General features: G+C 36.4%; 2 protein-coding genes and 1 long non-coding RNA gene across 6 annotated transcripts in view; 2 read left to right on the top strand and 1 right to left on the bottom strand.

Annotated features, from left to right (window-relative positions):
- Flo2 (flotillin-2) overlaps nt 1-4574 on the top strand; it is a 63413-nt gene extending 58839 nt beyond the window's left edge. For both annotated transcript variants that reach the window (XM_083128528.1, XM_083128530.1), the window contains one exon: nt 910-4574. In XM_083128528.1, coding sequence (XP_082984654.1) covers nt 910-939 — 30 coding nt within the window. In that variant the 3' untranslated portion in view covers nt 940-4574. The remainder of the gene's footprint in view (nt 1-909) is intronic.
- Nucleotides 4575-10011: 5437 nt separating this feature from the next.
- LOC145992199 (alpha-tocopherol transfer protein-like) overlaps nt 10012-23719 on the bottom strand; it is a 52058-nt gene continuing 38350 nt past the window's right edge. For all 3 annotated transcript variants that reach the window (XM_083128524.1, XM_083128526.1, XM_083128525.1), the window contains exons 6-7: nt 23348-23453; nt 10012-12201 (exon numbers count right to left, since the gene is read on the bottom strand). In XM_083128524.1, the coding sequence (XP_082984650.1) occupies nt 12053-12201; nt 23348-23453 (255 nt within the window). In that variant the 3' untranslated portion in view covers nt 10012-12052. The remainder of the gene's footprint in view (nt 12202-23347; nt 23454-23719) is intronic.
- The window catches only part of LOC145992201 (uncharacterized), a 223757-nt gene continuing 219576 nt past the window's right edge, over nt 19539-23719 (top strand). The window contains exon 1 of the long non-coding RNA XR_014442137.1: nt 19539-19602. This is a non-coding gene — a long non-coding RNA (uncharacterized LOC145992201). The remainder of the gene's footprint in view (nt 19603-23719) is intronic.

Here is a 23719-nt window from a genome sequence, read left to right as displayed (position 1 = left end):
TTATCCAAATTTTCTGGATTATCCAGTTATCCAAATTGTCTGGATTATCCAAATTGAATTATCTGGATATCCAACATTGTCTGAATTATCTGGACATCCAACATTGTCTGAATTATCCACAAATCCAACATTGTCTGAATTATCCACAAATCCAAATTGTCTGAATTATCCACAAATCCAAATTGTCTGAATTATCCACAAATCCAAATTTGTCCTAATTATCCACAAATCCAAATTTGTCCTAATTATCCACAAATCCAAATTTGTCCTAATTATCCACAAATCCAAAATACCTGAATTATCCGGAAATCAAAAATACCTGAATTATTCGGAAATCAAAAATTACCTGAATTATCCAGAAATCAAAAATTACCTGAATTATCCAGAAATCAAAAATTACCTGAATTATCCGGAAATCAAAAATTACCTGAATTATCCGGAAATCAAAAATTACCTGAATTATCTGGAAATCAAAAATTACCTGAATTATCCAGAAATCAAAAATTGCCTGAATTATCCAGAAATCAAAAATTGCCTGGATTATCCAGATATCCAAATTGTCTGGATTATCTCTATATTTGAATTATCCAGATAGCTTATATCCGGGTATTCAGATTATTCTAAATGTCCGGATATTTGATGTGTGCATTATCCGGACAGTTTTATGGTTTCTGTTTTACACGCTATCCACATGTTCTTTTATTTGTCACGTTCCTATTTCACTCCGGATATTCAAATATCTGGATTATACATTTGTAGCCATCCCTATAATACCTATTGATATCTCAAGTTTGAATTGAGTGTGGGTTATCAAGTTTTACTCCCGAGCTACTCACATATTCCTGGTGGTGACTATTTGAATGGCTGCGTGGTTATTCCCGAAATAACAATGCACTTTTATTCTTGTAGGTCCTGAGTAAAGTCCCAGGCGCCAAGTAATGTTGGTACAAATCTTGAAGATGGTGCATGGTGTGTGTATCAAATGCTTGGAAATTGCACCTAATCTATTTCACCTCAGGTAGCATTGTGAACATTTTACAGTGTTATTTCCTGGCTGTCATGCCAGCCAAAGTGCACATTAAGAAAAAAAATAAGAAAAATTCTACTGCCAGGGTGGGGTGAGGGAAAATAGGCTGTGTAGCATTATCAATGGTGAGAAATTGTTTTTTTTTTTGGTCGATTGGTAAGTTGTTTTTTTACAGAGTTCGAGAAAATCAATAATGCTGCCAGTCATACATGCGTGAACATGTTGGTGTGTCCACATGCCACAAAGAATGTGTTCAAGTTATGTTTCAATGTTCCAACACCAACTCCTTTACATGCCTATAACATGATTCAAAGGAAAATGAAAATGTTGAATGTGTATGTACAGTACATCATTGAAGAGGAGTTGACAAGACGTAACCTTTGACTGCTGCATTTCGAAGTGAAGAAAAGAAATAAATTGGAGAGCTTTGCCTTGCTTTGGTGCTTGAGAAGTAGGCCAATGTGTAATGTTTCATTAACTGAAAGAAATGACAATAGTGTCTTTTTGATGGTGATATGTGAAACCCCATTGACTTATGCTACCTTCGTTCTGTTTTATCCCCTTTAAAAAAAATGGTGTCTGACTTCTAAATACATCGGTATGTTTAAATTTTTTTTCTTTCCAAGCACTTGATGGATTTCAGACCATGAAACAAAATATTTTGTGAATTTATTTCTAGTGCTGGCATAAACAAATTTTGAGCTTGACGATTCTTGATTTCTGAAATTTTTTTAAAAAAATAGTTAAAAGAAAATAAAAAAAATTCACTTCACACAACTCGTGCACCTTGAGTGATATTTTTTTCCAAGGTTTGGCTATCACCATGCAAATTTTTCTTTGTGATTGCTTTGCTGCCTGAATCACACTGCTCTCAAAATGTGATCATAATATGTTGTTGTGGTTTATTCACAGTGGTAAATTGTGCAGCAAAGATACAGTACTCGTTGTGTGGAAGTTTTTTTTTTAAGTACCAGTATGTAAAAAAATGATACTTTCTCATGTTACCTATTAATGTGCATAAGGAGTTGACTCACTGAAGAAACATCTCTTTTCTATTAGCAAATTTAGTGTGTAAGATTAGTGGAGAAAATGATGTAGCGATTGTGATGTGTATAAATATATATGTATTGCTTATTTCTTATGGCAAAAAGTGCCTATAATGGGTATATGTTACACTTTTTGTACAGTTTTGTAAGTTTAAACTTGTTTATTCCTATGAAAATTGAAGAGTCAGTCTGATGAGGTGCTAGATGTAGGATGTTCAGATGATCATATTATATCTTTTTATGGAATAAAAAATTAAACTCCCTTTAAAATTAAAACAGTCAAAAAATATTACAATTATACATAAAAATTGCTGCATTTCAAGCAATTGAAACTTTATTGCAAAGGTTTAATAGAACTGTCGAATATGCTTTGATATTAAATGTTAAATTATGATATATTGTAGTGAATCTTCTTTCTTTTCTGAATATTATAGAAAAGTTAGTGAAGATCCTATGCTAGTTCAACTTTTTTCATGTTACATCTCGAAACATCCTGGGAGATGGAAAAAGACCTATTTATATCATAAGGGACAGTTCTGGTTCAAAGGCCTATTTAGTTGGGATTTAAGTCCATAGAAGCGTTTTTCTATATGTTCAAACCACTTCAGTTTACAAAGGAACTATGCGATATGCACTTTTTGATGTTATGCCTTTTTTATATCGTAGATATTTTTTAATCGTGTTTGGTTTTTCAAAACGCACATCATTTTCTCTACACTTTATGCCAGTTTTATGAGTGAAAAGTGGGCATACCTTAGATATATAATTTTTTTCTTACTGAACTATTTCAAAATAGTCATTGGTAGTTATTCAGGCAGGACGCAAGAGAGGAAATCAGAGTGGATTGTAGTTGACAGGTTATTTAGTTTAGGATAAACATTTGGAGACTTGTATTTTTGTACTATCATTTTCATTTCATATAAATACCAGAAGCATATTAAAAAAAGAGAATTTTACAGTACCTGACTCAAAAAAAAAATAGTAGTCAGTCGTAGGTCAGTATATAAAGTAGGAGCATATATGAGTTTTGAGTGATATTTTTTGAAATTCATGTCCAGCCACTGGTTACTAACTGATAAGGAATGATTTTGGCATGAACAACTAGAGCTTGTAGAAGAAATCATAGGTTTTTTCCCATTTGTAATTAAGAGAAACAATTTGTTTAATTGAATGTGATAATGTCCAGTTTCGTAAGTCCAGTAAAAATTGAAGATTGTGATGCCAGAGAAAAGTTTTTATATCTATCTTGTGATATTTGCCCTGAGGACAGTTTACCCTCTGGTAATGGTTCATTGTTGTCACACAAAGCTTGCAGGTCGTAAATTTCAGAATATTAAAGTTTTCGTACCAAAAGACAAGCATATGTATTGAGTGAAAGAAATCCTGGAACAAAGCTTCAAAACTAGTTTCTGCTATAGTTAATCTCTCCTCCAGCCCCCCCCCCCCCCCAAACAAAATCCCTTTCAATGGATTTTGATTTACTTGTTGCTTAACGGTTTTCAGATTTTGGCATTTTAAAAATGCCTCATTTGTTGCAAATTATGTAGTACTTATATGAGTTAATAACATTTATAGATACCAGCAGGGGCTGATGGATCTGAATTAGGTGAAGGGGTAGTGGGAAGGAAATAGGGTAATAAAGAAAATTAGATCAATAGTTACACATACTTACTACAAAATGGGGTTTCTAATAGAAGTGTAACTATTGGTCTATAATTTCCTCTTATTACCCCATTTATTCCTACTAGACCTTCACCTAATTTGGAAACAGCCGCCAAGATACAAGATTGCATTAGCAGTAATATCAAATGCACTCATGAAAATGAAGTTATTATTAATTAAAGTGCAAATATGTATTGCCAATTAATTTGTAGCTATCATTTATATTATTTTATTTTTCATATAGGCCTAAGCAGTTTGTTGAAAGCACTGTCATTTTCTAAGACAGCCATTGATGGATTGATTTCAAGTTGTCGCTGAATTCAACATTAATTTTCAAGATGTTTTGGAAGAAAACTAGTTTTCTTAACTGATTACTGAATTCAACTGTATTGTTAGGCACCACGAACCACAATGTTCCATAACAATGAACCATTATCAATTTTTTAAACCTATGATACCCCTCTATCAAGGAGAAGTAAAATTTGAATTGTATGTCACCAGAACAAAACAGAGTTCGATATCTGATGTGAATTGTTAATGTTTAAAATTAAATTAGACAAACCGATGCATTGCCAATAGTCACTGCCGCTTTGTCTTGTTACTGTACTTCTGTAAACTTGATTCATTTACAGGTTCTGTTGATAATAACTGCATGAGTGTTAACAAAACAATAATGCATACCTTTTACAATGTATTTTGACTTTCATCCAGTCCAGAGTGTGTAATGTTGAAGTTGTAGTGTGTGGGAGAGTCTGCTATCAGCCACATTATGTTTTGTATCTTGTCCTAGAGACAGAAATTGACACGTTTTTTGTAAAATAAAGTATCATAGTCTCCTACTCTGAACTGCCATATTATAGTAACCTATTTTTAATAAATTCAAAACAAGAAAAAAGGAATCTCATTGGAGAAAGTTCGGTGTATTATTGTTCTATAGACAAGTTGGTTGCTTCCCCTTTACTGGTAGTGGCAGAATTGAGTTCAAGAAGTGATATGCATAGGAGTTTTAGTGTTTAGGAATTAAAATGTCAGTACTGTAGTGGGTGAATACGAGGAGGTATTAAAAAGTTTTGCCTGTTGAGGTATAATTTGTTTATTAATGGAAAGATTGAAACAATGAACATATATATAGTTTGCCGTAGTGTCCCCTACTCAGAGTTACCCTTCCACACAGTTGTCATCACGTTCAATGCATTTGTGCCAGCGTTTTATCCAACCCTCAAAACCAGTTTGGAAAAATTCCACTGTTCAGAGCTGTTTTAACCTCCCGTAGGTCATCGAATCTCATGCCACGAAGCACAGACTTAGCTCAGACTTTATGGTATCTCAAACTCTCAATCATTGCATGCGCTGACCCATAGGACATGTGCACTGCATCAGAAATTTCCTGGATGGCGATGCGTCTATCCTCTCGAACGAGCTCATCATCCCTGTGGCGGTTGTCGTCGGTCAACGACGTTGATGGCCTGCCGCTCCTTGTCATGTCCACACTTTCAGTTTCTCCCACTTTGAACTCAAGTCTGTGCTTCGTGGCATAAGATTCGATGACCTACAGGAGGTTAAAACAGCTCTGAACAGTTGGGCAGGGAGTCTTCTGTGGAATTTTCCAAACTGGTTTTGAGGGCTGGATAAAACGCTGGCACAAATGCGTCGAACGTGCTGGCAACTGTGTGGAAGGGTAACTCTGAGTAGAGGAGACTACAGGCAAACTATATGTATGTTCATTGTTTCAATCTTTTCATTATTAAACAAATTATACCTCAACAGGCAAAACTTTTTGATACCCTCTCGTATATGTTGATTGATTCTATTAGATATCAACTTCAAAAGCCAACCTCCGTGGAGTGGGTAGTACAGCATGCTACGGTGACAGCAGTCCAGGTTTTTATCCTGGTGTTCTTTGTGAATGTGTCTTTATCAATTTCATCATGTCATCAGTCATCCTTATCTTCGCACTTAGCCAAAGGTGGCAAGAAAGCAAAGTAACCAAATCAATTAACAAACTTCAAAATTCTAAAGTTCAACTGTCAGCCTAGAGATGATCCCTGGTTAAAGGGAGATGGGATTTGTAGAGAAAGTGTGGTGTAGGTTGATTTGCCGATTTTAGAAGTAGCAGGGAAGTCAGCATCTGCTATTCCACTCTTCTTAGAACTTCGTTGTTCTCTACTATGGAATTATGAGAATATCCTGTGGCATCAGAGAAACATTACATGCAAATCATAATGTCCTACCCCACTCCTCAAAGAGAAATTCTTCTGGTTCAATTTTGTTGTAATTTTGGGCCTTAAGCAACCCATACACAATTCAATGGTTAGTGAAACTGAGTATTAATGACCCAACAAAATCGACAATTCAAAATCTTTGAACGTTCATATTGAAAATCTGAAAGTTCTGAAATTGCCTTTGCACATGATGATAGAAAGAAATTCGCAGAGATTTCACATTTTACGAAAAGGTGACCGTGTGTAGTGAAAAAAAATGAAATAAGTAGATTGGCCATAACATATACGAACAATCCTTCCAAAGGAAGATGCATATTAGAAGCTTGATAGAAGTGTGGTGTATTTTCTCAGTATTAGAAATGTAATCTGAAACATTAGAGGAACTGTGTGATCATTATGACATAAAATATATTTCTACAGATATGCAGATAGTTTGTTTTTCACTTTGTTGATATAAAATACAATTTAAGATCAAAAGGAGAAAGAGATATTTTATGGTTGAACGAGAATCTAATTTTCTTCACATTACTCACTGCTGTAGAAATATAAATTATTCTTTGTTCTATAATTGCAATTACATAAGTATAGACAAGAATGTTCAGCCACTCCTTACCTTTCTCACAAGTCACAATCATGTGTATACATTTTCCGCGTCATTTTCTCTTCATCAGAGAATACAAATTGCATTTTGCGTTAATGATTTCTTTCAATAATAATAGATTTAAATAGCACATTCTCTGATTGGTTGACAGGCTGTTTTCAATTAATTAGAACTGTTCCTAAATGAGAATTCTTTGTGGTTTCCCTGCTGGAAATTTCTACTGTTTTCAGTAGACAAATTCTACTGTTTTCAAATGTCTTCTACTGTGTACTGTGAAATGTACTGAAACCCTATTGTAGATCTACTGTACTCTACAGTAGGACTACTGTACTGTGCAGTAAGGGTACTGTACTGAAAAAACAATGTAAATAATTATGCATAATACTTGCTACAATATATTATAAAATCATTTTTTAACTCCAAGAATAGAGAAATTAATTTTTGACACCATTCTTTCAGTGATTTTGAAGTGAATTGGAAAAACATTACATGAACTGAATTTCTATTGTTTTTCTAACGAATACTACTGAAGTCAGATATATCTTAATGAATAAGTTCCTATAATTCTTTCTTAAGAAATAACTCAACCTTAAAGCAGCTAGTAGTTTGAATACATGATCATATCACGTGAATTTTTTTTTTCAGCGTGAAATTTCTATGGTTATTGTCATATCTGTGTAATGCAATTTCAGAAAGAAGCCATCTTTTGATCAACGTAGTTAACAGTGTTTGTTTGTTTTGGTTTTTCAAGCATTGATGGTCAGGTTTTTTTAAACTAATTTTTTGCTGTTTTTGTTTGATCATAGGAAGAACAATATGTCAATGTATGTATAAAAGAGTATGTTTTTCAATTTTTTACGAGTGTGTTAACCACAATGAAGCTACACACTTAAAAACGTGTTCACTATATTTGATTTCTTTGTTGTGTGAATCAGGGTTGGAACGTGACTTTAACAGCAAGGGAAGCACATGTCGTAAGAAATTTATAAAAGCATTATTATTATTATTGTTACTATTATTATTATCGCCTCCTATCACTAGATTTTAGAATTCATCTTCTGCATTTTCACTTCAGTTTTAACAGCTTCTTCTCAATTACTGTCCTTGGGTATTTCTACATTGACTATGAATTCGGTGAAATTATGAAAGAGGTCGTTCAGCAATTAGTTTATTAAATAGATTTATTGGGTGATCTCATTTTAGTTTTATAGGGGTTGCATTCCTAGCACTAGTCCTAGACACGGGAATTGTTTAAGCCAATGAACTTAACTTGAACAATTCAAAAAAAGCTTTTCTTCAAGTAAAACAAAGGTTTTTGTACTCCCATCGAGATACATTAATCTGAGGAATAAGCGACACTTAGTTCACTTCTGTGACGAGCCATGTCAAATACTGACAATAACTCAATTTCAAAGAATAGAAAGTGTCCTCAGGAAAACTTTTTGCTTTCTTTTTATCGACTAATTGTAAAAAATTTAATTTCTGTTTTTGATTTGTTATCTCTAGTTTGCACTGTTGACTTTGTTGCAAGTATATTCTCATAGTTGGGAATGTTGTCAGGAGAATTTCAGCGCAGATTTGAGTTTGCCGATGAATCTGTGATGTTTAAGTAAATTGTTCATGTCATGGAAACCTGAACTGCTCCACACAACCTTTTCAATTGAAAATAGGTCCTCCCGGATGGTAGAGTGGTAACGTTGCCGCCTTGTCATGAAGGGATATAGAGTTCGATACCTGGTGGAGGCACATAAGAGGTTCGGATCCCACTTTAAACTGTAGGTCCAGCCCCGATTAGCCTGTCTATTCACGAAGTGGACTTATGAGCAGAACTCATTTGAAAATGGGACCCAAAGCCAACAGCAGAGTTTTACCACCTATTATTTCCACATTGGTCTGGATTAAAATGTCGAACGCATTTTTTTTTCTTTATTACACCCGGTAGAGTCTAAATCGGACATTGATCTACCCCCAGAAATACCTCTCTTCTCTTCAAAACTTCTTGATCTCAAGCCCTGGATGAAGAGTGTTTCCAGCACCCACTTACTCTCTCCCCCGCACCATTAGCTAGCTGCCGCAAGACCCAGAATGAGTTCTGTGGATTAATTCCCTTCAAGTCAATTGAACCACACTGATTTGGTCAACTGTTAAGTACAATCTTTAAACCTATATTTTTCATACAAATTCGAGAAATAACGCACATGAAATTTACTGGGATAACTGACAACACAAAATTTGCTGTAAATGAAGAATAAATATTGCAAAATATAATTTTTGAGGAAGATTTAGTTCGAAAGAAACTGTGAGGCAGAAATCAGTATCAATCATGCATTCCCTATGCCGAAGACTGAGTCGTAGATCTACGGAGAACGCCAAATGCTCCCTTTCCCTTTACCATGGATGAGCGACACGGACACTGAGGGTCGTCTGCTAGGACCACGACGAGGACACAAGTCTACTGGTTTTTACAACAGCCCTTAGAAGTAGATATACGACTACATAAGAATAGTTTGAATTAAACTGTAAAAATAAATTGACGACCTAAACACAGTTAATACTTCTACTTTGTAAGGGAAAGACTCATTCCCTTCATTCCATGGAATAACCACCCTGAATGCATTCCTAAGTAGCAAGTTCAACATGTTTTACCATACATTTATTTTAGTTGTTTATGCGATTTTTCCATTGTATAGATAAGAACATTTTCATTACTGACAAGAGTACGGTTTTCAGACAGCAATATACTGAACACAATAAAGGATGTTAGTTTTACAATTATATTACTGAAAACAGTTCAACAGTTCAACTACTTATGATAGGAGAAGTAGTTGGGCTACCAAAAATAGTAGAAAACATTAGTAGTACAGTTCAGATACTGAAAGCAGTAGAAACAGTTGGGCTACTAAAAACAGTAGATGTTTCAAAACACCTGTTGATCTACTGAAAACAGTAGACAGAATTTTCAGTAGGTTTTCTCCAAGTTCTTTACTGCTTTTACTTGAAAATGTTGATTTTCTCAAAATTTCAGGAGGGGCTGTAGACCCATCAGTTCCCCTTCTGGGTACACCAGTGGCCTTCATTAATTTTAGGCCGGTAATTTTTAAATCGTGTGAGCTGACCTCTGTGTGCTACAATGCCAGGGGTGCTGGATTCAAATCCTAGCTTGGGCATGGTTCTTTGTGAGTGTTCATTCATCAATTTCATCATATCATCACTCATCGTCATCTTCATTATTCCAAAAGTGGCAGAAATGTGAAGTAAAATAAACCAAATCAATCAATTAAATTGTGTGCAGTACAGTGCTCGAAATAGAGTGGGATGCAGGGGGTGCTATCTCCGAGCTTGGAAAATTTATGCAAAGCATCCCCCCTTCCCCCTTGTCTCACTGTCCCCAAGTTAAAACATAAAAGCATCCCCCAGCCAGCAATTTCCATTTCGAACACCGGTGCAGCGCAGTTTTTATTTTGTAAAAAAATGTTTTATTATTAACCACAAAATACATTTGTAAGTACATATTGAATAACAACCACACCCATTCTCACAATTCTCTGTACAATCTTGAAAGCATTTATATGCTTACCATATCTATTTACAGGCTGATTTATCAGCAATTGGTCGCAGTTACAATACATTCACAGTTACAATAAAAACTATACTTTTGTAGCAAACGTGAAAGATATATTTCCTAATATCGTAACTATAGATCTGACCTGTTGGTATCTAATCAACACGAGTTTTTCAATATTTGGAGTATTGAGACACTAGTTAATTAACATTTCATTCATTTTATTTCCTCTTCAAACAGTTCAAACTTCTATGTCAACACATGGTGAATATCTTCAAAAATCAATTATATCAATGCATACTAAAAAAATATGCAACGAATATACTGTAATTTATTTACGCAAATGAATGATAAAGATGTGCTTGCATAAACAAAACAAAGAATCATGCTAAACATTGTTTACACAAAATAAAGAAAGAGACACAGTGTCTTTTCATAAAGAAGACCAGATTGTCATGATGCGATTTGTCGGCATAGTCAAGGTAAAATATAAAATTATTAAAATCAAACTTTATAAGCACTGAAGGAATTTATAAAAGTGAATCTGAAGTTTTCATTAGAGTTCATTAATCTGTGTTAGGGAACTTTACGAAGCATAGCAAAGGACTTTTTCACACTATGCGACATACCTAATAAAAAATTTGCGAAGAAAATATTATAGTTGTATCGTTATTTTGCAATGGGCCAAAATTACACATTAGCGCTAAATGAATGTGGGTTAGTTGTTATAAACGCACAATTATTAACTGCAACAGAACTGAATTGGCTGAAGTATTAATGATGAGCAGCCAAGTTGTTGAGCAATATTCAAAACTAATATTTAGCTTCAAGTTTTATTAATATTATTTTATCAAATGCTGACAAAGGCAAAATTTATTGTATAAAAAAATACACTATTAATGTAACGTTTCCACCCTCTTAAGAGGGTCATCTTCAGACAAAGATTCACAATAAACTTTGAGGAAGACCCTGTCAGAGGGTGGAAACATTACATTAATAGTGTATTTTTTTATACAATAAATTTTGCCTTGTTCAGCTTTTGCTTGGAAACAATTGGTTTAACAGTGTTATTATTTTATGTGGTGAAATATCACAGGAGATAATTGTCAAAAAGGTGAGAATTATAATTTTCAACTTGAGTGATAATGGTACCAACATTACTGAGAAAGATTATGTTTTGTACAGTATTACAAATGTTAAGAAATAAAATTGCAAAAGATTATTGTCTAGTTACGATATTTTTGATTTTTCCAAATTTTTGAACATACCCATGTTCCTAATCAGGAGAGGAAATATGGGAAGTGGACTGCAACATACATACTCGTACACGTAGTTAACCACAATCTTTATTCATCAACTACTTTTAACCTTGTTTTAACTAGCATTAGCTTAATCCGCTCCCTGATGAAGAATCAAGGTGGGTTGGAAAATTTGGAATATTCAAATGTACATGCCTAAAGAAGTTTTTTTTTTTTCATGATGTGGCATGAGATTTTACCTTTGCTATAAACATTGGGAAGTTTTATGAAAAACATACACAACTGTTGTCTCTTTTGAAACATGTGCACTTTCAACAATATCAGTTTTATAATGTAAATATTTCAGTATATTAGTGCAAACATCCTGCACTATCGAAGCTTTGGAGGGAAAAGGTTGTAACAGTTTGCACTCGTATCTATCCACGATATGTCCTTCTTCTGTTCCATCCATATGCATCAAATTTGCAGCCACTGAATACCGCTGTCAGGAAAGTCTCCTTGCAGCATGTAAAGTGATTGGAGAAATAACTATTACACAAAAACAATATCATTCGTATAGTAAGTGCTTTGGCTTCATGCACACCTAATATTCTCTAACAAGAAGCAGAATCTTGAGGAGTATTCTAGAGAACATAAATGTCTTGGAGAAAGTTCTGTGGTCTGCACGGGAGACCTAATCCAACGAGAGGTTCTTGAAGTTCCCGAGGAGACTGTCGAACTCGTACTTCTTCTTCTTCCCCTGCCTCTTGGATTCGTCCGTCTTCAAGTGTTCCTGCTTCAGTAACCAATCACGGTTCTCCTGGATTACATCCAGCCATCTGTCTGTAAAGCATAAGAGAAAGGTTAGTAGTTTTTTTTGTATTAATTCCTTGTAGTAGCAACGCCAGTCTATTTTAAACGGGCATAAAAATTGCTCGAACGTGAAACACCTCACAGCTGTTGTTTGTGTTGACCTTTTACTTATATGTCTTCTCTTCTTCAAATTTATGGAAGGGGTACAGTGCTTCTTAAACCCTGCGATCGAAATTGTACTTTCTTGTAACCTCCCCCCCCCAAAAAAAAAAAACATTTATGAACACAAGAAGCTGGCAATGAAATACTCGTTGTTGTGAACACAAAATTTATTTTATCCCCATTATATTCCTTTCTAGGTGTGCAAGATGATAAAACAAAGTTTAAGGTCGAGAACATGGGCGTCGGGAGGGGTGATCGAACAGGTCAGTGGACCCCCTGGAAATTGATTTTGTTCATTTAAATATACAAGAAAGCCGAAAGTTTGTTAGTCTTATTGTTAAGAACAGAAATAAAGTTCATTTAGTTAATATTCGAACAGAATAGTCAAAGCAAAAATGCATTGAGTGTAAAATACACGAACAAGGTTATATTCTACCATTTCATCCAAAGAACAAATGGTTTCACAGCTTTCAAAATTCTAATAATTACAGTTGTAGGTGAGAGGTCACATAACAAACTTTATGAAAAAATATCCCCCTAACATTTAAAGCCTTTTTTTTTTTTAACGAGACGTGGAAAAGTTAATATCAAAATGCATATCAGATACTAACTGCATAAAATGCAAAAGAAATAATGGAAAATAGTTGTGCTGGTATTCACTCATTTGGTGAATCGACTTGCTCCATTTATATAATAATAATAATTATTATTATTTCGAATAATATTTATTATTGTATAATATCATTTATAACCGTGGTAATAATACTTATTATTTTCCCACTATTCAACTTTTCATTTGCCCGCCCTCCCCTGCAAAAATTTCTGGCGACGCCCATGGTTGAGAGGTAAACATTTCTAAATCTTTAATTTGTAACTTTGAATAGTGTTGTAGGTAGAAAGGTTCTGTAATCTACTAATTAAACAGGGTTTTTACATGGATTAATTGTGCATTTTTAGGACACCCAATGACTTGTGTAATACAGCCACCCCCACCCTCTCACCTCTCTCCCCACACAAAAGAGAGCAAACTCGCTCTCCTCGTCTCCTAGACAATCTTTGTTTTTTGTTGTATTATTAAGCCCGCATCACACGGAACTGGAAATCCAGTAGGTATGCCCTAGTTGGCGCTGGACTGGCTATCAATTTGCTAGTTTTCACCTCACACGATACTTATCAGCGTACTTGTCGATAGACTTTTGTTCCCATACGAGGGAAGTTGTAATGGCGGCCGCTTGAGATGTAAACAATGTATCACTTCACATTTTTAGAAACCGATAACTATTCAACCGAGAGGAATAACGTTTCGTATAAAACGTTATTAGATACAAAGGCAATGGCACTGCTTAAATACATACTTTACAACGTTTACTGTACACGTATGGAAGAATATTTTAGTTGTTTCAAATGTAAACGCCGTGCACTCAGCATAGATGGTGTAACTCAACGCGCCTTTCATGCTGTATACGTTATACATTGCTGGAATAACACTCGGAAACCACAGACAAAAGCGCTCCTTTGCACACTCACAGATTATTTTCACATGGCGAAACTTTGCTCTGATTGGCTGTTCCACATAATCCAGTCAAGGAAAGCAAGTAGCAATTAGAACATGTCCTATTCCTCCAAACCAGTGAAGCAGTCAGCCAGCCGGCCATGATTGCTACCTAGAAAGTTAGTTCAGCGCCAACTAGGGCATTCCTACTAGAAATCCAGTTCCGTGTGATAGGAGCTTAAGTCTGCATTTGTGTATTGATTTTGTTTTGTTTACTAATAAATTGTGGTTACTTGGTTGTTTTGATCGTTCATTCGATTTCAATTTTGTATTCACAGTAGCAAGATCACAAATAGGTAACAGCTGACAATCAGGACATTAGTCATCCAGAACATATTAATCTATGGGGTTTGAAGCATGGAAAAATATTCCTGGAATTATATTCTTTAAAGTTGACCTACCTCTGCCAAATTAAACATTCGTGCACCACTGGTTATATGTATGAACATAGCTGTTTATACAGTGCGTCCATTTCCTTGCGTGGCCGAGAGATCGGGAGAAGTGTTGCGGGCGGCGCTAGCGGAGATGCCGACATTTTCGACCAGTAACGACCCGCTTAAGTTTACCCTCGAAAGCGTTTTGCTTCGCTCGGAATCGTTTGGAGCTTTCGAATGTGCAACACTGTATCAATATTACGGTACAGACTGAACCGTTAAAAGTCATTGGTTTTCGTGAGCATTGTTTGCAATCTGAAAGCTCCGAGCTTGAGTTGTTCTTTCCTTCGCGACTACAGGTACCCTAAACAGAGCTGCGAATGTAGTGAGGAACAGACCTTGAACCAAGAGCGTGTTAATTTGGTACTGTGTGAAAGAGTGTGGTTTTTGGTCACTTGCCGTGCTACTACTTTGTGTAATTGCAATGTGTGTTAAGCCCCTATCATACGGAACTGGATTTCTAGTAGGAATGCTCTAGTTGGCGCTGAACTAACTTTCTAGGTAGCAATCATGGCCGGCTGGCTGACTGCTTGACTGGTTTGGAGGAATAGGACATGTTCTAATTGCTACTTGCTTTCCTTGACTGGATTATGTGGAACAGCCAATCAGAGCAAAGTTTCGCCATGTGAAGATAATCTGTGAATGTGCAAAGGAGCGCTTTTGTCTGTGATTTTCGAGTGTTACTCCAGCAATGTATAACGTATACAGCATGAAAGGCGCGTTGAGTTATACCATCTATGCCGAGTGCACGGTGTTTACATTTGAAACAACTAAAATATTATTCCATACGTGTACAGTAAACGTTGTAAAGTATGTATTTAACCAGCGCCATTGTTTTGTACCTAATAACGTTTTACACGAAACGCTATTCCTCTCGGTTGAATAGTTATCGGTTTTTAAAAATGTGAAGTGATACATTGTTTACATCTCCAGCGGCCGCCATTACAACTTCCCTCGTATGGGAACAAAAGTCCATCGACAAGTACGCTGATAAGTATCATGTGAGGCGAAAACTAGCAAATTGATAGCCAGTCCAGCGCCAACTAGGGCATACCTACTGGAAATCCAGTTCCGTGTGATGAGGGCTTAGGTGAGGCGATTGAAATGCCAGCCGCAAAGTTCACGTTAGAACAAAGAATTTTTATGTATGACACTTACATGAAAACAGACTCGTGTCGAGGGTTCGACGTGCTGGCTCCACGTCACCCCATTACCGGTAGAGAGACGGTTAGACGTTAAATTACGAGAAACTGGATCGTTAAATTATAGAACGCCTAAGCAAAAATGACTGATTCTAACCGAAGAAAAACTCGACGCAATTGTGGCAGCGTTAAAACGCTCTCCAAACAAACTTCTACGACGTGTTTTACAGGAGGTGGCTGTGTCAAAATCCTACTAAGTTTAAGACTCTACCCAGATAATAATGCCTTCTCTTTCAGCTCTAAGACCCTACTTAAAGTTACACATGGTGAAGAAAGAGTCGCTGGAGACCCCCTCTCCATGACTAAAAAGGCAATTTCCTCCTTACCTCTAAAGTAACGCGATCACTCCTTCTGCAAGACGTCTAAATTTCAAACAACAAATCGACAAAATCATCAACACATACAGCCACTAAGCTACTAAAATTGAAAAATAAGCGGGACGTTACTGGTAATGATAAAGTTTGATATATGCAGAGATCTCAGCCTAAGAGTTAAGGTAAAGTAGTTGCTTGGAAAATTAAGTCTCAGTAAACATGGGTCTGCAAACGAGCCGTTTTCTAGATAATTGCGAATGTGTGGTTACAAGCCGCTACTGACTTCATTGTTTGTAAACGTCTCTGAATGTCCTATAACGGCATTAGGAAGAGATTGTGGGAGGGAGACTGGCAGTCGGGAGATAGGTTTAGGCCCTTCGAGAACCTGTAGGGTGTAGACACAAGTGCTTAAGTATGATTAACAATAACAAGGTAAATTACTCATTGATGAGAGCCATGGTAGCCAAGCTCTGGGACCCACCCACTTTTAATCGATGAGTACCAGGGAGTCACAACAGGTTTCAAGGCATTTAGTTGGATTGCTACCTTCCACGGAACTCAATTTCTCTCCCTCGTGAAAATCCGACCATTTAAAAATATACATTAACTTGCATAATTTCATTACATAGTAATTTATGTTAATTATTATAAGGGCGTTGCAGAAACATGATCACTTCAACTGAAAGAGTGCCTTTTGAAGAGTAATACTACAGACCATTCCCTGACATTCGCTACGAGACTTGGCGTCAAGCGACCCGTCATCAGCGCTTGTCTTTCCCGGTGAACGGGTCCGCGACAGCCGCTACACTGTAAAAAAAAATACACTTTCTGCACACTTTTGGAACACTTCCTAGAAACTACTTTTGATCACTTCTTGTACACATTAAATGTGCACAACAAGTGTACAGGAAGTGCTTCAATAGTGTACACGAAGTGCTAAAAAGTGTACAGGAAGTGTACAAAAAGTGCAGCAAAAGAAGTGTACAGGAAGTACTTCCAATATAAAGGTATCCCAAAAGTGTGTAAGAAGTGTGCTGCAGAAACTACTTTTGATCACTTCTGGTACACTTTACACATTTGGAACACTTGTGAAAATACTTGAGCGACACTTCTTGCACACATGAGATATATCGCAATTCAGTACTCATACTTAATTTCTAGAATAAAAATACAGTTCACTCACATTTAACTTGACAATTGAAGGAGGAAAAAGCAACAACTTTCAACTGTGAACATTAAATTTTGTGAGATGCGTGTTTGTTTTTCTGCGATACACGTACCTTCTACTTATATAGTCCAGAATCAAAAAGGTTGCTCATGGGAGATTCACTTTTATTCACTGCAGTACATTTCCTTCTTTAATTTGTATCTTAGACGTTCACATATTTTTCGAAGAGTGTTAAAGCACAATTTTTCACTATGATTACAATCAAACGTATCATTATTTATTGTACAAAAACTTATATTTCTTGTACACATTTTGACAGAACCATCTAGCGGCCGGTGTAGGAACAACCAGCCCCCCCGAAGTTAACGATCTGTTTTGGTGTGCTTTAAAGATGAATAGTTCGATTTAAGAAAATCTATTAATTTCCTCGGAACATTCAACTTGCTCCTTCTTCAATTTTAATGAGATTTATCCAATTATCAAATTGGTACATTAAACAAAAAAGTATTGATAGTTTCATGATGCAATGCGATTTCCATGTGTTCCAGGAAAAAAAAAGTTATATTTTGTTATTGTTTAATGTTGCTTGCTTTCAAGTGTGTTACTGCTTTATATAATGAAATTGATTTATGTTCATAAGATATTCATTTGTCAAAAAAGTATAAAATAACAATCGAAACAATCGAAACAAAATGAAATCATGTGCTACAAAAGTGTACAAGAAGTGTACAGACTTACTTTAAACAAAAGTGTACAGAAAGCGTTGAAGAAGTGCACACAACTTTGAATGTGTCCCCAAAGTGTGCAACAAGTGTACAAAATTTCGTCATTTCGGGTCGCACACATCTAGAACACTTTAAGTACACTTTTGCAACACCTTCAGTACACATCTTGTGCATATTATATGCAAGAAAGTGTACCAAAAGTGTACAAGAAGTGTATTTTTTTTACAGTGTAGAGTCGGCTATTAAAATTACAGTTTTCATATTGTGTACTAACCTTGACTACAAAAGGTGTTGAAGATAATGTCCCTCTGCTGCAACACATTCCTGGCATCTCCGAAGGAAATTGGCATTTACACGTGCAAGTTCGTCTACTGTAATTCTCCCAATTTCTCGTACAATACTCTCTTTTAACTCACGGATAGTGTGAGGATTGTCGTACTTTGTTTTTCTTTCTGCTTTTATTCAGAACTGACCCTGTTACTCTAAACTTCTTTACGAGGTTTAATATAGTGGTCCTATGTGGAACTGGAACACCAGGAAATTTCGTTGCAAAACATCGTCGCATTTCTCCACAATTCCTCTTTCCGAAGTAACACTCTTAAAGATAAATCCTTTGTTGTAATGTAAACTTTTGTGGTGCCATATTAAACCACAATCTTCAACACAGGGACACGACACGACACAACACAACTTCCGGGGGAGGATTATACTGGCGTCAGTCTGTAACGTCAACAGAAAGGGAAAGAGAGCGAAGGCAGGAAGAGCGAAAAAACAGACTAGCGTGCGACTGTCGCGGACCCCGTTCACCGCGAAAGACAAGCTCTGACGCCGAGTCTCGTAGCGAATGTCAGGGAATGCTCTGTATTATGGGGAAATATTCCTCGTTGCTTCCCCTGAAAAAAAAATCATACGGATGTCCATGTCTTCTTAAACAAGATGTGTTTCATTTTTAGGTTTCGTTTTCCCGTTTACTTCTCATCACCGAAATGCCAGGGCGTTCTTTGTGAGTGTTCCTTTGCAAATGTCATCTAATCAGCATTCAACATTCATCTTCATCATTGAGATTAGCCAGAAGTGTCAGGAAAGCGACACTAAATAACTATAATATAAAATACGTAAGCGATGACGTATTGATAAAGTCGTCACCTTATAATCAAGGTATTCTGGGTTCCAATTGAATTGTTGTTTTAAGTCCACTTTATGCATAGAAAGGCTAATCGGGACTGGACCTACAGATTAAAGTGGAATCCGAATCACTGTACCATGTGCCTCCACCGGGTATCGAACCCGGAACCCCTTGATTCTGAGTTCGAACCTATCGGAAACTAAAACTAAAACTCATCATACATAGTATTGAACCCATAAATAATCGAGAATTGATTGTGTATATGACAAAGATTTCTATACTTTAGTGACCAGCATTAAGTAGCAATTTTCCCACGTAAATACTAACACTCAAATTTGATTAGAAAATACCACATATCAGAAAACTTTCACTGAGTCCCGAAAATTAATAATTAACTAGCAATGACCATCCCTAACTATATTAATGCTGTTACAACCAGAACCTTCTTTTCGTTTATACTCTCAAAATTTATTTTACTTCTTCGTCATTGTGACTGTGATATTATGGAGTCATTTCGGGCCCTACAGGAATATGGGACCCTTCCACCGAACCTGGTTACATAATCCCTCTTCTCCACACCACCCGAATACATAGACCATATTGGACACACGTTTTCATTTCTGCATCCACTTCTTCCAAGACCGTACGTTTTGGTTGGCAGATGTCGCCACTGTAGTCTCCCTCTACACTTGAACGTTGCAGGTGTGCGTAGGAGTTGGTTGGAACAAAGTTTCCCAAATCAGATGAGGTAAGTAGTTTTTCCTTAATTTCTCACGTATTGTATTGTAACGCTCTTTTTCTGACTTCATGAGTTAATTGCGAATATAAGAATGGTTGATAGCACACATTGTTAAGTTACTGTCCTGTTGCTAGCCTTTTCAAAGTGTCATAGTTAGGAGAATGCTAAGAATGTTTGTGTTAATGTTGCCTGTCTTTCTTCTCACAGTTTTTACTTGAGAATAATGTCAAATGACCCTCTGTACAATCGCGAGAAAGTGGCAAAGTTTGGACTGTTTATGAAGAACGTGTATATTAACATGAATGTTTTCTGTTTTTTTAACTTGTTGATGTGTTGCAGCGAAGTAATGGATGTATTTTTTTGTGGTACGATTCGTCATGTTATTATGTCGTTGCTGATAGTAATTTGACGTTTGTCAGGTTAGGAGTGTAAAGTTTATTGTGTTTGAATTCCCACGGTTTTTGTGCGTGTGTACATACAACGATATTTCGCTGTAAACAACCATGAAACTGAACCCCCCCCCCCCCTTTCCCACGAAGAATTGACCGAACTATACTCACACTTCGGGGCTAAATGTTTGTTATTTGCAGTTTCCGTATTTTGAAATAAACTTTGCTACGTATAACACTGAAATATGCCGGTTAAATGTGAAAGTCGAAAATGTTTAAGGGTATACCGTTGGCTACCGTTAGTGTTGCCCACGGGACGAGACGGGACAGGCTTTTAAAAATTCGAGACGAGACGGGACAGGCTTTTAAAAATTCGAGACGAGACGAGATTGATCATGTGTCCCTTTGACAAACGAATATTTTCGAGACGAGACAGCATTTCACAGCATTTCCACGAGACGAGACAGGCCAAAGTCTCGTCTCGTGGGCAACACTAGCTACCGTCCCCCTAGAAAAATATTTTATCTGCTTATTTCGTAGTAAGATAATTTCTTGCTGTGCGAGGTTGATATGTGCATAAATAGCCCCGCCCCCACCGGTTTCCGGCTTAGAAATCGGCATCCTTCATTTCAAATTAGAAGAATGCAAAAATTATAATTTTTATAGCCCGACAGATTAACCAAAGTAAGAAAAAATGCGTTACATTAAAACAATTGAGCGTAAAATGCAGGAACCAACTTAATGCTTTGTAATGTACAACTCCATTCAGGTAAACTTTCCATATCCGGAAAACGGATTTCTTAAAATTTACAGGAGAAATTACTTACCGAATGCAGTTTCTTTATACTTGTGGAAGTTCGGGGAAGTGTTTTCTCGCATCGTTCATGGAATTTTGCCGGTAAATCATGTATTTTTCGATATAAATGTGTGAACGATGCACGAAAGCTGGTGCATCCATTTCCTTCCAGCCGGATGTTGCCTGTGTGTGATGACGTAATCCCGGTCAGTGTTTACAAACACGTGTTTTTGTAACTGAAGAAGGTACATTTCCGCAAATGGTTTGTGGGGCTATGTGTCAATGGTTCGTGGGGCTATGTGTAAATGGTTTGTGGGGCTATGCGAGAATGGTGCGTGAGGATACGCATTTTTTTCTAAACCAATTTTTAACTATTCTAACCTAAACGTGACCGAACCTAACCTAACCTTACCGGAAATGGTTCGTGGGGCTATGTATGAATGGTTCGTGGGGCTATGCGTCAATGGTTTGTGAGGCTACGTAGGTATTTTTGGGTGGAAACACTGCATGCCGACTACGGTAGTGAAACTGTGAAAGCCATTTAGCGTGTTACCGAAGGGAAAAAGAAACGAACAAAACTTACTTCATACGTTGAAAATATAGATTATTTCCGTGAAATAGCGAAATCGCACCTTCAGCAATGTTTCTCAATGCAGAATACGTAAGTAGGAATATGGAAATTGACATAAACAGCGAGTTTCAGGCGTTTTCCGGATACGGAAAGTTTACCCTCGATTCACAAACCAAATGGTTCCAAGGTTAGTTATGATCGTGTATCCTCGTCCATCCCACTGGTAAATATAGAATGAGCTCTTAACAAGGGTTTTCGAAATTCAAAAAGATTCCTTGAAAGATATTTCTTACACGAAATGTGCAAAAGTCAACAAAATTGAATAATCATTCGTTTTAGTATGCTGTCTGTAAAAATAACAGTATTTATTTGATTATTAATATTTCTATTTAATTTTGTCAACATCTTGACCTTCCTACAGAAATGACTGGCGTCGTACGCGAGTATAAGTACGTGATTGGCTGACCTACTGTACTTTAACGTAGTGTAAATATCGGCTTGTGTATTGCTTTGTCTTCCGTCCCTACCCAAGCGTTCGATTATGCAATACGCGATTTGTGCTTGCCATTCTGTGTTTAAGTTCGACTTCATAGCTTTTTTAGGAGATTGATTTTATCACAAAACACCTTGCGGGCTGCTTATCAGCCGACTTACAACTCGATCATGTCACGTAACATGATCTTTTGGCAAGAGTGCCCGTTGCGTGTGCTGTGATGAGCTTGGTTCTTTGTTTTCGCCACATTTGGTGAAAGCATTCGCAACCCCGAAGTCTCAAGTTTTGTAACCTGTTTGTATTGTGCTGTGATTTTAGTGAAACAAATTCAAGCGTTAAAAAATCAACACTTGTCCCATTGAGGAAGGGGCTGAGTAGAAAATGTGATGAGTTTACATACAATATTTTCAATTTAAGAATTCAGTAAAGCTTTTAAACTAAAAAAAAAAAAAGAACTCGCATTTATGTTACAGTTTAAGAAAGTGTCCACTAGAGTAGGGCCCCAAGCTGTGTCCTTAATCCAGGTATGTAGAATATGTTTCATCCTAGTGGTGATCATGACTCTCAACGAAGCTAGAGATCCCACGTTTGAACCCTGGTCAGGTTTGGGTGCATCATTCTTCCATCACCCATTTCACGAGCTTATCCTCATCTTCGCGATTATCTCGAATGGTAAATACGCGAGGTAATATAATCAAATGGAAATACACATAAATTAAGCTGGTCCTAGATTCTGTAGCAGACAAAAACTCACTGGGCAAATAGATGTACGGAATATTTCAGAAAAGTGCTTGCTATTTTTTTAGCGAGATCGTATAAAATTATGTTTTCTTGTGCACGCTGAGGTTCATTAAGTAAATACGGTAACCCGAATCTGATTGTGGCATAACTTTATCAATTATTCCCAGTCTTTGGAAGTAACTAATTACTTTTAAGTAGTTGCAGGTAAATTACTTTTTCTGATAATGGTAACTGGGAGAAGTAATATAACTTAGTTACTTACTGAACAATTAACTATTACTTTTATGAAACAAGTAACAGCAACTCAGTTACTTGTTGAAACTAGGAACTGTTACTTTCTGAAACTAGGAACTGTTACTTTTGAAACTAGGAACGGTTACTTTTTTAAACTAGGAACTGTTACTTTTTGAAACTAGGAACGGTTACTTGCTGAAACTAAGAACTGTAACTCTGTTACTTGCTGAAACTATGAACTGTAACACTGTTACTTGCTGAAACTATGAACTGTAACACTGTTACTTGCTGAAACTAGGAACTGTAACTCTATTACTTGCTGAAACTAAGAACTGTAACTCTGTTACTTGCTGAAACTACGAACTGAAACTGCTACTTTTCGAAACGAGTAACTCTAGCAATGTTTCAAAGTAATTGTAACCCGGTTACTTTTAAAGTAACTAATTGTAACCCGGTTATTTTTAAAGTAACTTTAACGGTAACTCGGTTACTTGTTAAAAACTATCTTTCCAAACACTCCTTTGCCTTACCTCCAAGTTCAGGTCCAGTAAATGAACAGCCGCCGAGATCAGAGGGCAAGATCTTTCTCGGCAAGTACTTGTAGAGCTTTGTGTAGTCGTTGCTGTAGATGTGAATCTGCAAGAGAAAAAGAAGACACCTTTGAATATTTGTAGAATTTGAGATCATATTACCCGTTAGTGCTTGATGAAAACTGCATGTAGACGTGCCACTGCCAAACGGATGAGATTTTGTGTTAAATATTGAAATCGTGTGTGCAGTAACTGAGTCAAAGACTTCTCCGTTTTAGAAAAATAAATGTTTTGCTCTTATATTACAATGGCTGTGCTGTTACATTTAAGGTTAGCAAACGACTGAATGATTCAATTTCACAGTTATCACTA

This window comes from Lepisma saccharinum, chromosome 9 (assembly GCF_977018435.1).
Source record: "Lepisma saccharinum chromosome 9, izLepSacc3.1, whole genome shotgun sequence".
NCBI lineage: Eukaryota > Metazoa > Arthropoda > Insecta > Zygentoma > Lepismatidae > Lepisma > Lepisma saccharinum.
The sequence above is the reverse complement of the archived record's forward strand: the minus strand, read 5'-3'. Positions and strand labels throughout refer to the sequence as shown.